General features: G+C 42.3%; 2 protein-coding genes across 2 annotated transcripts in view; both read left to right on the top strand.

Annotated features, from left to right (window-relative positions):
* Window positions 1-3,079: 3,079 nt before the first annotated feature.
* LOC119798738 (prolyl-tRNA synthetase associated domain-containing protein 1-like) lies at window positions 3,080-5,104 on the top strand. The gene is made up of 4 exons (XM_038308340.1): window positions 3,080-3,240; window positions 4,115-4,240; window positions 4,323-4,412; window positions 4,623-5,104. The coding sequence occupies exons 1-4, from the start codon at window positions 3,160-3,162 to the stop codon at window positions 4,833-4,835; spliced, it is 510 nt and encodes a 169-aa protein (XP_038164268.1). The 5' UTR covers window positions 3,080-3,159; the 3' UTR covers window positions 4,836-5,104.
* A 2,717-nt stretch (window positions 5,105-7,821) lies between these two features.
* usp54a (ubiquitin specific peptidase 54a) overlaps window positions 7,822-13,670 on the top strand; it is a 46,726-nt gene continuing 40,877 nt past the window's right edge. The window contains exon 1 of the mRNA XM_038308303.1: window positions 7,822-8,201. The gene's annotated coding sequence lies outside the window, so the exon portion shown is untranslated. The remainder of the gene's footprint in view (window positions 8,202-13,670) is intronic.

The following is a 13,670-nucleotide window of genomic DNA, read 5'->3' as shown; positions in this document are numbered from 1 at the left end:
ACCAAAGTCACCACTGTCCCTAGACTTGAGTTAACAGCTGCAGTAGTTGCAGCAAGAACAAGTGTAATGCTAAGAAGGGAACTGGAGATCAGCAATCTTCAAGAACATTTCTGGACAGATTCTAAAGTGCTGTTAGGATATGTGAATAATGATGCCAAAAGATTTCATGTGTTTGTGGCAAATAGGATTCAAATAATAAAGTCACTCACAGACCCACAGGAGTGGCATCATGTACCATCTGAGAATAATCCTGCAGACCATGCATCAAGAGGATTAAGTGTCCAACAGCTTCTCAAATCTAACTGGTTTAAAGGACCCCTTGAAACTGACAAGATAAGTGAAGTTGTTTCTAATGACCCAGAACTGAAAGCCGTACATGTGCTCAAAACAGAAGTACAAGAAAAGAGAACAATGCTTGATCGTCTCAACAAATTTTCTGATTGGAGAAGAGCTGTTAAAGCTATTGCTCGTTTAAGGAAATTTGTGAAAGATTTTAAAGGAGACACACAAACAAAAGGTGGAAGCACATGTGTTGAGGACAGACGAGAAGCAGAACTGTTCATAATAAAACTTGCACAAGGAAACACTTTCAGCAAGGAAATCAAGGACATTCAACTCAAGGATAAGACACACAGGCTGTATAGCTTAAACCCATTTGTTGATGAGCAAGGAGTACTCAGGGTGGGAGGACGTTTAACAAGAGCAAGTCTGCACCCATACATCAAACATCCTGCCATTATTCCCAAATCAAGTCATATGTCATCTTTACTGATTAAACACTTCCATGAGAAGGTGCAGCATCAAGGAAGAGGAATTACTGTAAATGAGCTGCGTTCCAATGGACTGTGGATCACAGGATGCAGCAGTGCAGTTGCTTCACACATCTTCAAGTGCACAACCTGCAGGAAGTACAGGAGGCATACCCAAGATCAACAGATGTCAGACTTACCAGAGGACAGAATGGAAACAACACCCCCATTCTCTTACTGTGGTGTTGACTGTTTTGGACCTTTTTATGTAAAAGAAGGCAGAAAGGAACTTAAAAGGTATGGTCTTTTGTTTACATGTATGTGTTCCAGGGCAATACATATTGAAATGTTAGATGACCTTACTGCTGATGCTTTTATTAATGCATTGCGTTGTTTTATTTCTATTCGTGGATATGTAAGACAGATCAGGTGTGATCAAGGGACTAATTTTGTTGGTGCTAAAGGAGAGTTTTTGAATGCACTGAAGGACTGTGACAAAGAACAGTTGAAACAATATGGATGTGAGTTTGTTCTGAACACCCCATCTTCAAGCCACATGGGAGGTGTTTGGGAGAGGCAGATTAGGACCATTAGAAGTGTTTTAACTGCTATTCTTGATAAAACTTCTAAGAGACTTGATAGTTCTTCACTCAGAACGTTTTTGTATGAGGTGATGGCTATTGTGAATAGCAGGCCGCTAACAGTAGAAAACCTAAGTGATCCAAGTTTAGAGCCTCTTACACCAAATCATATTCTCATGATGAAGTCTGGTGTTATTCTGCCCCCTCCTGGTGAATTTGTGAGCCAGGACTTGTACTTGAGAAAGAGGTGGCGCCAAGTTCAGTTTTTAGCCAATGAATTCTGGACAAGGTGGAAGAAAGAATATCTTCTTAATCTTCAGCAGAGACAAATCTGGCAAAGAGACAAAAGAAATGCAAAGGTGAATGACATTGTTATTCTTCAAGAGGACAATTCTCCAAGGATCAAGTGGAAACTTGCAAGAGTAACAGATGTATATCCAAGCGCAGATGGAAGGATCAGGAAGGTGAAACTGTTGTTAGGTGATTCGACCTTGGATAAGAATGGACTAAGGACTGTCAAGCCAGTGTATCTTGATAGACCAGTTCATAAAACTGTATTGTTGCTGGAAGCACAGTAAATGTTAAAATGTAAATATATTCCTATTGCAATGTTACATGTTTGAAGTTAAATCACTATAGGTTAGTGATTTGGTGGGAGTTTTACTGCCATATTTTTTGGTTTACATGTTTTACTTTGTATTATGCAATTTTTTGTTATGAGTCTTATTTTGAAAGGCTTCTTTAGGAAGTGTGGAATCTAGCATGTTCGCTGAAAAACTAGAAGAAAAGGATGCACACAGCATGAAGGCATGACATTTGCAAGAAGTTTTACAGAGAAATTTTAGTTTAAAAGGTCCTTTATTTCTCATTTCTACCTCAAAAGGAAAGGTCAGCCAGCGAGGTATGTTTATATGTATTTATATAATTTTTTATGTCATTTTGTACTCATGAAACCATCTCATTTAAGTTTATGTTGTATTTTAGTTCGACGGTGGTTTTGGTGTCAGTGGAAAATAAATTATAAGAAGAATTTTAATAAAGCTGACTTCACACCAGCAGTACCGAACTCTTTATTGCCGTCAAGAAGAGGTGGAAGTGATAAAAAACACTGATCATTTATTGAACAGGATGGAATCATTTCAGATTTAAAGAACTTTCAGAAGTTTGAATTCTGAATGTGACCAGAGTAAGTAAATTCTGTTAGAAATCAATTAAGTATCTTATTTTTTTAAACACTGGATTATTTAATCGCATTTCAAGTGTTAATATAAGTGTGTGTATTCATGTGTTTATACACACTAATTTATATGTGAGCGTGTTTGGATATAAATTTGCAGATTTGTGCATTGAAGTATATATTATTAACTTCCCTTTGACATCATTGATTCTTTTCAGAATAGGGAAACATGACGTCAGCATTTAAAGTTAACACTATATAGAGAAAAAATTGGATTTTCAATGATAAACCTTCTAGGAAATACATCTTATTCTGCTAGAAATCAGTTAATTAGATTAAAAAAAACACTGGATTATTTAATCCTATTTAAATAAAGAATATAAGTGTGTATATGCATTTGAATAGTCACACATATTAATTTATATGTAAGTTTGTATAGATATTGATTCATAGATAATATGCAGTTTCGTTCATACTATTGAGGTATGAATGAATAACTGCCCTCTGACGTCATTGATGACATCACTCCAGTCTGCTAGGGGGCGGTAAATGCCCCTTAACTTGGTTTTCACCCACCAATAAAAAACAAAAGAAGAAGAAGGAGTCCAGCTGTGGTCTGTCTGTCTGTCCTGATCGATCGGAACCAGGCATCATGGCTGAGGATCTGCGGGCTGAGCTGCAGAGCTTCCTGCAGAACCTGAACATCCAGATCAGCTGTGTGGAGCATCCTCCGGTAAGAACCGGACCGCTTTGGATCCGTGTTCAGACCACGAGGATCGCCTTCTGCCGAATCTCATTACCGCCTCTTACTGTCTAAAGCGGCTTTTTGTTTTGTTTAAGTATTTTAAAAAGTTTCTTATCCAATAAATAACATAACTTTATTGACAAAGTGTCTCTGTTTAATTCGGCGCCCCTCCTTTATGGCAGAACCTCCTGTGGTTCAGGTCCAGAAGCGCTGGGATGAGTTTGCTGCTCTGAATGTCAGACTCCTTTCAGGACACGTAGACTGAAATCCTCATGATTGGGTTTAGATTTTGCAGCCGAACTTCTCAGCATATCCGTTTAATCTTAAATCATAGTTTTTAATTTATGTTATTTTTATTTTCCTGCAGAAAATTATATTTAATGTTAAAATAGAAGGTTTTTATACGGAATATGTTGGATCTGATTGATTCAGTGATTTTTTTTTTTTCTTTTTTTAATATTTATTTATTTAAATGCACGTTTTTCTTTTTTATTGAAGCCCTACCAAAATGTTTTCAAATATAGAGTCAAAGTACCTCCTGAACTTTTCTGAAAAAGGAACTTTTCAAGTTGTTGTAGAAGCACTGATCCGGCTCAGCCAGCAGGGGGCGCCAAAACACAGCAAAAGAAACGCATTAACTAGACAATTCCCCAGATCAGCCCCCAGAGCTTCAATGATGGAAGTTTTTAGATGCTTTCCTTCTACAACACACCGCGGTTCCTTCATCAGCAATCGGTTGACTCAGCAGAAGCTCAGTTCTGATCCATTCATCAGATTCTGATGTGTTTTGGGAGGAGATTTTAGCTGCAGGATATTAGCCTGGAATAACCTCTCCAACCACTCCTTCTCCCCCTCGCTGCAGGTTTTCACTGTGGAGGAGATGATGCCTCACCTGGAGGGCGTGAGTGGCGCCGTCACCAAGAACCTCTTCCTGAAGGACAAGAAGAAGAAAGGCCTGTGGTTGGTGTCTGCTCGCCATGACCGGCAGGTCCGCTCGTATCTTTGGATCCCTCAGCCTGAAATCTACTTTAAAAAGTTTAGAACTTCTCCAACCTTCTTATTGCCTGCAGGTGAACCTCAACGACCTGGCCAAGAAGCTCGGTGTCGGCAGCGGCAACCTGCGGTTTGCAGACGAGGCCACCATGCTGGAAAAACTCAAGGTAGCGAGTCTGAAGGACGGAGAATTTAAAGATGAACCGTCTCAGACCTTCAGGTCTGGAGATTAAAATGTTAATGGGGGTCACAGGAAGGTAAAGTGTGGGAGGAGTCCATCCTGGATCAGAACTCCTGAACAAAGCTGGAGAACTTTAGATAAAATCTGAATCTCCATGAAGTTCAGGACGTAACCTGCCTGCCTTGTCTCCTCTCAGGTGGGTCAGGGCTGCGCCACGGCTCTCGCTCTGCTCTTCGATAAGGACCAGAGCGTGAAGGTGGTCCTGGACAGAGACCTGGTGGAAGGAGGTCACCAGATGGTCCACTTCCACCCAATGACCAACGCTGCCACCATGGGGCTGCAGCCTGAAGACCTGCTGCGCTTCCTCAAACAGACGGGCCATGAGCCCATCCTGGAGAGCTTTGAGTAGTACGGACCTGGTTCTGGTTCTGGACCTCATCAGGACAGGAGCTTCAGGTTGGAAGCGGGACCTGAAAGGTCTAAATGTTGGTGAAACAGAATTTCCTCTGAACTGGTTTTAACAGGAATCTGAATGATCTGAGTTTGGTTCTAAGAACCTCAGGTCCACAGAACCCGACTTTAACGGTTCCGTCTTATTTCTTCAGTTTCTCACCTCATAAAATGTCCAGTTTTATTGGAACGTGACCCAAAGCCATTAAAACATCAAACAGAACCAAACTGAGTCCAACGTCGTTATAAGATCCGAGTTCTTTGACATTTCATCCCAGGCCTGGAACCAAAGTGGAGTTCCGGCTCTCTGGTTCTGGTCCAGCAATCCTCTGAGGTAGGGGAGCAGATCGGACTGGCAGGGTGGATCTCCTGCAGATCTGAATATCTGTTAGTTGTTCCTCTGGGTCAGCTGGTTCTGTTTCATCTGGTGAACAGAACCAGCTCAGGTTCTGCTGGGTTCTGATCCTCCTGGTCTTCAGACGGCTGCTTTGACCTCCTGTCCTCGCCACCATCAGGCTGGAAGCATCTGCAGCCTGTGAGGTCATCAGGAAGTGAACGTCGTCACACTAAAGGAAGCCGTGTGAAATAAAAGAATCCGTTTTTTTTTTTTTTATCATCATAAAGCAGAAAGTTTGGCAAACCTTCTGCAGTCCAGCCTCCTCAGTGGGTGGAAGGAGAAGAGATGAAGGTAGATCTTCTCCCTGAGCCACTCCAAGATATTTAGTGGCCCCATCTGGCCCCCCCCTATGAATTGTTGATTCAGAGTCGGCTACGCTGAAGCAGAGAAACCTCTAAAACCTGCAGGACAGCGCCCCCTCCAGGACCACCTTCGGGGGGACGCCTGGTCTATGCCCTCTGCAGCTCAAAGGATTGTGGGAAACCATAGAACTACTAGCAGTGTAGGAAGGTCCCTGTGCTAACTGTTAGCCCATTTCCACTACCCTTGAAAAACCGATCCATGCCGAGACCGGTCCGAGCTCGGATCAGTTAACCAGGCCGAGTTCGGTTCTGACGACCGTTTACACATCACGCTATCTCGGTTCCTCGCCTCCTAGTGACGATCTGCGGTATTACTGCCAGTATTGAAGGAGGAAATCAAGCAGTTGGTGGCGGTAATGCACCAAAAGTTGTTTGCCAACCGCCATAAAACCCAAGAAGAAGAAGACAAAGAAGGAGGGAATCAAGCAAATCAAAATGGCGGCGCCCGTCACATTCAGAAAGTTATGCTTGATTATTATTGCTGTACTTCGGTGTTATTATTTAAAATGACATTATTTAAAATGTTGCCTGGAGAAGATTTCGATTGTTGTTTATAGTTGAAGAAGAAGTTGTTCTTCTTCTTCTGTTTCTGGATGGGCATTACCGCCAACTACTGGAATGGAGTGTGAATCGCGATGTGCAGCCAGACGGACATGACGCGTTCTGCTCATGCGCTCTTGTTATCAGAGAACCGAGCCAGGGAAAAACCGAGCCCAGCCCACCTCTGGAACTGGTCTGCAGTTAGCTCGGTCCGGTTGTGTCTAGCTCGGTTCAGTTCAGTTTGCTTTCCATTTACACACTATAAGTTATCTCAGTTACTGAGCTCGGACCGGTCTCAAACCGGTTTTTCAATGGTAGCGTAAATGGGGTATCTTCTTCCAGACTACCAGCTCTGCTCTGACGCATTTCCACTTGGGCTGAACAATTTTGCCAAAGATCAAAATTTGCGATTACTTTCAACCAATATTTTGATTTTATTGTGTTTTTTCTTTGATTGTAGATGTTTTACTTTAGAGTTTCAGTTTTTTCGATGAACGTTTAAAGCGGTGGGTCAGAGGCCACGCAGCTGCCAGTGAGGGGTTAGACCATCTTTTTACGCCAGTGTGAAGGGAGACAAATGTCGATTATTAGCAGGTCGCTAATTTTTAGCGAGTCGACACACGTTAACCGGCTATTTTCATTGGAAAAGAGGCTTTTTAGCGTCATCTTAAGCCTCTTTCCCACTGAAAATAGCGGGTTAACGCATGTTTCTCAAACATGAGTCGATCCAATAACTATTGGCTTCCTTCCCACTGGCAATAAACCTTGGTCTAACCCCTCAACAGCGTGTCTGGTGACGTAACGCTGAATTAGTGTTGATGATGTCACCAGTGTGACATGAATCAGGGAAGTAAACAATAGAGAGCAATATATCAGGGAGCCAGGGTGTAATCAGTGTGTTTTATTGTTTCTATTATCTGTGAATCTCTCTCACCTTCTGCTCCATGTTAAACGAATGGAAACAGTTGATTCTGCTTGTTAGATCAGAAGCTACTGGTGCGGTGTGATGACGTCGGTATGTTGCGTTCAATAGCATCACGTAATTTAGTGGGTCAACCCCGTTCTGGTGTTCCCACAGCATGCCGATCCGAGGAGATTTTAACGCGGGTTGCCGTCCGAGTCGTTGACCCCTATAGACACGAGTCAGTGATCTGATCACACCGCCACTAAAAGCTGATGGTTCCAGAGTTTAAACAGACAAACAACAGAAATGATTCAATTATTGCCGATAATGAGCAACGCAAAAATTTCTGATCAACAAGAAGTTAAACAGAGAAATTATTCAGAATTATGATCTTTTTTATTTGTCCTTCTTCAGTTCCAAGTTTCTAAATTAAGAAAATAATCAAATTGGTTCCTTTCAGTTTGCCTCAGTGATTCCAGGAGAACTTTAAGAAATAAAATCAAAGTGTTTTAATCTGAAGAAAAAATAAAAATTGAATTTATCTCCTGAACTTCAGGAGCGTCTGGAAGAAATCAGACAAAGTTGGAGCTTGAGATTGTTTCAGAACTTTTCCAGCCAGAGGTTGGTCCCTCTGTGGGGGGGTTTCTCTGAGTGGGTGGGGGTTGGGTGGACCTCTCCCCGCATCGTTAATGAGCCTCTTTATTGTTGCATTGTTGTATAAAATTAGCAACTGAATGCAGGCAGCCTGCAGAGGCTGAGTTCCCAGGGATTCTTTCACACGCTCCGGTTCTGCTCTGCTGTGACGCCTCTGCAGGCCGAAGTACCGATTTAACCAGAACAGCAGTTCTGGTCCAGTTCTGATCCGGTTCTGGAGGATTGAGGAGATCCACCTGTTGGTGCTGGAGCTGCTGCTGTCCCTTTAAGGGATCCAGGAAGTGACCGGGAGCAGGCAGGAGGTGGGAGGAGGCGCCTGAAGAGGAAACAGGTGTGTGTGCTGACAGGATGATGTCATTCCTGGCTGAGTCACCTGCAGGACGGCTGCAGGAGCGAGGAGGAGGTGCTGCAGGGAGGAAGGAGGCCCAGCAGGAGCAGCAGAACCTGTGAGAGCTGCAGCTTGTTCAGGTGAGCAGGAGGAGAGAGGAGTCGTTCTGCTCCTCAATGAGGGGGAGGTTTCATTACTGATATCAGACGGACTGCAGGCAAACCTCTGAGCTCAGATCCAACTTTAAACATTTGAATCAAGAAGATGAGGAGCAGATTCTGCAAAGATGGTTTCAATCTTCATTAGTTTAAAACCAGGAAGAAAAACTAAAAAAAGCTTCTTTTCTGTTTTATGTTTCATGTTTTATACTGATGGACTTTAATATCAGATCATTTCCAGTTCAAACAGTTTATTAAATATCAGATTAGATCAGTTCATCTCTGCAGCATCTTTAAACTAATCGAGGTTTTATTAATCAGAAGCTCCGCCTTCATTTAGAATAAAACCAGGAAACGTGACGAATATTAAGGTCTGCTTTGGTTATGGCTCCATATAACCGTAGAGTTAATAGAACAGATGAATTTACTGGAAAACCAGCTGATTGCATCGACTCATTGACTCTTCAGCAATCCCTCACACTAAGCATGCTTGTAGCGACAGTGGAGAGGAAAAACTCCCTTTGAACAGGAAGAAACCTCCAGCAGAACCAGGCTCAGTGTGAGCGGCCATCTGCTGAGGCCCACTGGGGTTCAAGGAGACAGAAGCAGACATAGAAAAAGCAGAATGATGAAAAAGGGGTCCCTATGTCCTCCAGCAGTCTAAGCCTATAGCAGCAGAACTATAGAGATAGATCAGGATAACCTGAGCCACTCTAACTAGAAGCTTTATCAAAAAGGAAAGTTTTAAGCCTAGCCTTAAAAATATAATACTTAATCATTTAAATGGACGAATAAAAGAACTGAAGAAACAGAAGATCTTCCACCTGTAAAAGTTTTATTCTTAGAATTCTAATAACCAAGTCTGTGACATGGGAGCTAAAACCAGATAGAAGGTTCCTCTCGTTGTTTTCTGCCTTTCACTCCAGCAGATGTTCAAAGGTTCAGAGACATTAGAAAATATCTTCCTTTACAAGGAATAAAGTCAGAGGGATGTTCCAGATGTTCTCCTGAGGGTTTAAAGTTCATCATGAGAAGGTTTGAAGCATCGCTGCTTCCTAAATGTTGGTATCGACCCAACAGAACCAGAGTAATGCATTCTGGTTCTTCAAAATGTAAATCCTTTTATTGTCCAACAATGAGGAAATCCGTTCTTTGCATTTAACCCATCCCCTTGGGGAGCATTGGAGAGCAATCAGGGTTCCCAGAGTGGAGGCTGTGGGGATCGAACCGGGTACTGCAACCTTCTCTGAGCACAAGCCCACTGCTCTAACCACTGGACCAACACTCCAACTGGAGGAAACCCGTCCAACGTCAGAGAGGTGAGAACCTGCGTCCTACAGACGATCAGAAGCAATGACAGCAAGAACGAGGAGATAGATGGAGCCGTCAGAGGGTGAAAATCCATGATTGGACCGTAGCTGTTAGCATGTTGATACAGACAGAACATCAGAACCACTGAGTCTGGATTTGGTGGAATCTGGGAGATGAGGCCAAGTTTGATTATCAGTCAAAGATGATTGGTTCACTGCAAAAACGATCTAGAAATGAGCAAAAGTGTCTTAAATTAAGTGTATTTATGCATGATTACAGTTGGTAAATGAGACGATTCGCCTATGGAAGAAGAATTTTTAAGCTTCAAAAACGATGATTAGATAAAATATGCTTGAAATAAGATGATGCAATTGTTTTTTTTTTACTTATCTTAAATGTGATCTGTCTTGTTTCCATCGGCAAAGTGTCTCACTAATCTCCTCAAATAATGAAAAAAATGCACTTATTTTAAGAGAAAATGACTTTTTTTTTGTAGTTTTATTATTGGCTGGATGTGAACAAACTGAAGCTCCAAACAGCAAAGATTATTGTTTACGTCTTTACAAGGTGAACCTCCACTTATCCAGAGTAAAGCTGGTTTTATCCAGGCAGCGTTTTAAAAACGGTGATTCATGCTTCGGTTGCATCCAGGCTGGATTAGTGTTACTGACTTCACCCCCCCCCCCCACGAGGTTAGAGAAGCAGCCGTCAGAAAAGATACTGAGCAGGAAGTTCTGATGCCGTTGGTCCCATTGGGGGAAAAAATTATCCTCACTGGTCGCCTGGACACCTTTAACTTCCCTGATCTCCACCTGCAGCGTGTTGCAGGCGTCTGAGCTGAACGCCTGACAGCAAATGGATCCTGTATGTGTGTGTACCTGTCTAGCCCTCAGAGTGAGGACCATTTTTCCAATTTCACCATCAGATGATGACCAGTCGTTGCAAAGTGAGGACATTTTTCTAGTCCTCAGAAGCTATTTTGCTGATGGTTAGGTTTAGGGTTATTGCGGGCATCCCCAATCGGTCCTGGAGGGCCGCTGTCCTGCAGGTTTTAGAGGTTTCCCTGCTCTAGCACAGCTAATTTTAATTTAAAGCTAATTAACAGGTGTTTGCTGAACTGCAGTCATCGTAATCAGCTGTGCTAAAGCAGAGAAACCTCTAAAACCTGCAGGACTGCGGCCCTAGAAAGGGTTTAAAATAACTGAAAATCAACACATGGTCCTCACTACATATAGCAGAACAAGTGCGTGCGTGTGTGTGTGTCACCATCATATGACTGCAGAGTAAACAGCTGGGATGTGATACGGGATAACGATGAGATTATGTCATACGGGAGGAACACACACACACCTGGGAGTGAGCGTCACCTGACAGGATGTTTAATGTTCAGCTGCTGCAACCCAACCTGTTTTTATGAGACCCCTTCTTTAAATGACGTTCTGTTGACTTTACTCCATGGTTCCTTATGACCAACAAACAGGACAGTGACGTGTTTTGTAGTAAATGACTCCAGGTGATCTACGGTAAATAATCCTGAAAGGTTAACAGTTCTGCAGAGAATAGCTGGAATATTTATGGTTCTGTGTCGTTTTTTAAACATTTAAGGTCTGCTTATCGTCCCGCAGCAGCGTGTCGCAGATATTATAGATTTATGCTCAATATTGAAGCGTGGTCTGCGCTATGTCATTCCACGCCACAACGCCAGAGGGCCAATCAGGAATAGCTGTGGGTCTAGATACGGCCGAGGCGGTGAGGAAGTGGGGGAAAGTTTGTGCGACAACGGAGGGACATGAGGCCCAAAAAGAGCGGGGATGCAGGTGGAAAAAGGTTCCCAGTGTTCTCGCTCACTGTCACAGACCGTCTGGTTGCCAGGTCAGAACTAAAGATAGAGCTAAGCGTCATCAGCATATCAGCGGTAGGAGAAACCAGGTGATTAGAGGATCTACAGAACTGAGAACCTGGTGGTGATTCAGGCTTCTGCACTGCAAAAACGATCTAGAAATAAGTAAAAATATCTTAAATTAAGTGTATTTACCCTTAATTTGAGTAGGTAAATGAGATAGTTTGCCAATGGAATGAGTAGTTTTACTCTTAAAATAAGATAATTAGATAATATACACTTCAAATAAGACAATGCAGTTGTGTTTTTTTATTTTAAGTGTAAATTGTCTTGTTCCATTACCAAAATGTCTCTTTTACATCCTCAATCCAAGAAAAATTAACTTATTTTAAGAAAAAATTACTTATCTAGATTTCATTTTTTTGCAGTGAAGCGGCTTTCACAGCCAGCAGAGACGTTTCTATGGAATATCAGCTGTAGAAATCAGGACTGGTTTGGACCCAGAGGCTTAGATTTTGTGAGTAAAAGAGGTGATTTTGGGTACTGATGAATAAATCAGTAGATTTTCTGACCTGAATAATGAGACGTTACATCATCAGCTGAGGTCAGAATCACAGGAGTCTGTAAGAACACTTAAATCTAAGTGCTGTCTGAATTGTGCTGGCAGGTAGGAAGAGGCTAACCTGACTCCGCCAGATGGATTTGCTCCGCATATCCGTCTGGAAACCTTCCATTGAAGTAATTTTGGGAAGGGGCGAAAATACTGGTTAGCTGATTGGCCTATGTTGGTGATAGACGGGCCAAATAAACCAATCAGATCAACGAAGCATATGACGTACTAACAGAGCGACGACGAAGAGGAGCCAATTGATAGATCAAACTCTTGCCAAAACCAGTCGGGAGAAGAGCAAAAACATCTTTTCCTCTGAGAAAAGCCTCCAGAGCAGTGTTTTGCTCTTCTTTCAGGGAAGAAATACTCTGTAATTCCGATAAAACTTGCTCGATAGCCACGCTATCGCTAGTTTCATCGGCTGAAGCCGCCATGTTCTTTAGACTGAACTGTTGCGCTTCTCGTTGCGTCACACCTCAACCCGCCTCAAAGCCAACGCTAATTGGACGTTCGTTTGGTGAACGGCTCCAAATTTTCTTTAACGGAGAGTCTCCAGACTGATCTGCGAGTGAAACCTTGAAAGCTCGCGAGATCAGGATGGTCTTACGAGGCTACGAAGAGGCAGCAGGATGCTGTTCATTTAGCAAAGGAGCTCTATGGTTTCCCAGCTAATCCCAATCAGGTGGGCCGTGCCTGTATCGATGGGTCATAAAGTTTACTCTCTGTGAGACTAAAGCTGAGGTTCAAACCTTCGTATGTTTTGGGATTTATAAGAGGTTAACATATTCACTACATTTGGGTAACTTTAGATTTTTGTCGTTATTCTCTTGAAAACTGTAGTTCCAATTTGACAAGTGTTGTTCTTTAGCTTTTCCGCTAGTACCAGATCTGCTCGGGGCCCCGCCCCTTCTTATGACATCATTATACGGCAACTCGGACAAACTCGGACAAACTTGCAACTGTTTCTTAAGTCTCAACATATTATTCCCTGTATTAGCTATTATTTTACATTTCATCGGTGATCTAAAGTAGCTTAAAGCAGAAAAGTCAGTTTATTTTAATTCTTTTTATTAAGACCTGAGGTCAGAGAAGGACAAATGAAGCATCTTAAAAATGACTTTCATAGAGATTTTAAACAAATGAAACAGTTATTCTACTTCGAGAAAATAAACGGTTGTTGTTGACACAAAGTTGAAAGTAGTGTAGCTTAATGTGGCTAACTGAGCAAGCTAAAAGAGGCTAACCTGTTAGCTACAGCTAGCCAAAGAGCAGTTACTTTGTTCACCAGAAACAGATTTTTTTCAGTTTTGTCATCGATCAGGCTAAACTTCACCGGTCATTAGACACGCTAACGCTACAGATGCTCATGCTGCGCGATGTTATCGTTGTCAGGGTAACCACAATGTTTTACATCATGTGGCAACGTTCAATCAATCATGTATGATTGGCAATGAGTCGATGCAATCAGCTGGTTTTCCTTAGATAGAAAACTTTGAATCAATCTGACTGGATGATCTGGTTGAACTGGAAAGTGACCTGAGATGACATGATGTGAATTGGAGCTATAGAAATAAACTGAATAGAATGTAGCGTAACGTCGCTGGCAGGAAGCAGGACCCAGTACAGGTGCTGGTCATAAAATTAGAATATCATGAAAAAGTAGATTGATTTCAGTAATTCCATTTAAAAA

The sequence above is a fragment of the Cyprinodon tularosa genome, unplaced genomic scaffold (genome assembly GCF_016077235.1).
Source record: "Cyprinodon tularosa strain WSP-4 unplaced genomic scaffold, ASM1607723v1 ctg634, whole genome shotgun sequence".
Taxonomy (NCBI): Eukaryota; Metazoa; Chordata; class Actinopteri; order Cyprinodontiformes; family Cyprinodontidae; genus Cyprinodon; species Cyprinodon tularosa.
The sequence above is the reverse complement of the archived record's forward strand: the minus strand, read 5'-3'. Positions and strand labels throughout refer to the sequence as shown.

Bases quoted from the DNA above. Each gene is read 5' to 3' on its own strand.
- LOC119798738 (XM_038308340.1), top strand. From the start codon at position 3,160: ATGGCTGAGGATCTGCGGGCTGAGCTGCAGAGCTTCCTGCAGAACCTG. The intron at 4,241-4,322 runs GTCCGCTCGTAT...TATTGCCTGCAG, and splicing joins CTGCTCGCCATGACCGGCAG to GTGAACCTCAACGACCTGGC. The intron at 4,413-4,622 runs GTAGCGAGTCTG...GTCTCCTCTCAG, and splicing joins CCATGCTGGAAAAACTCAAG to GTGGGTCAGGGCTGCGCCAC.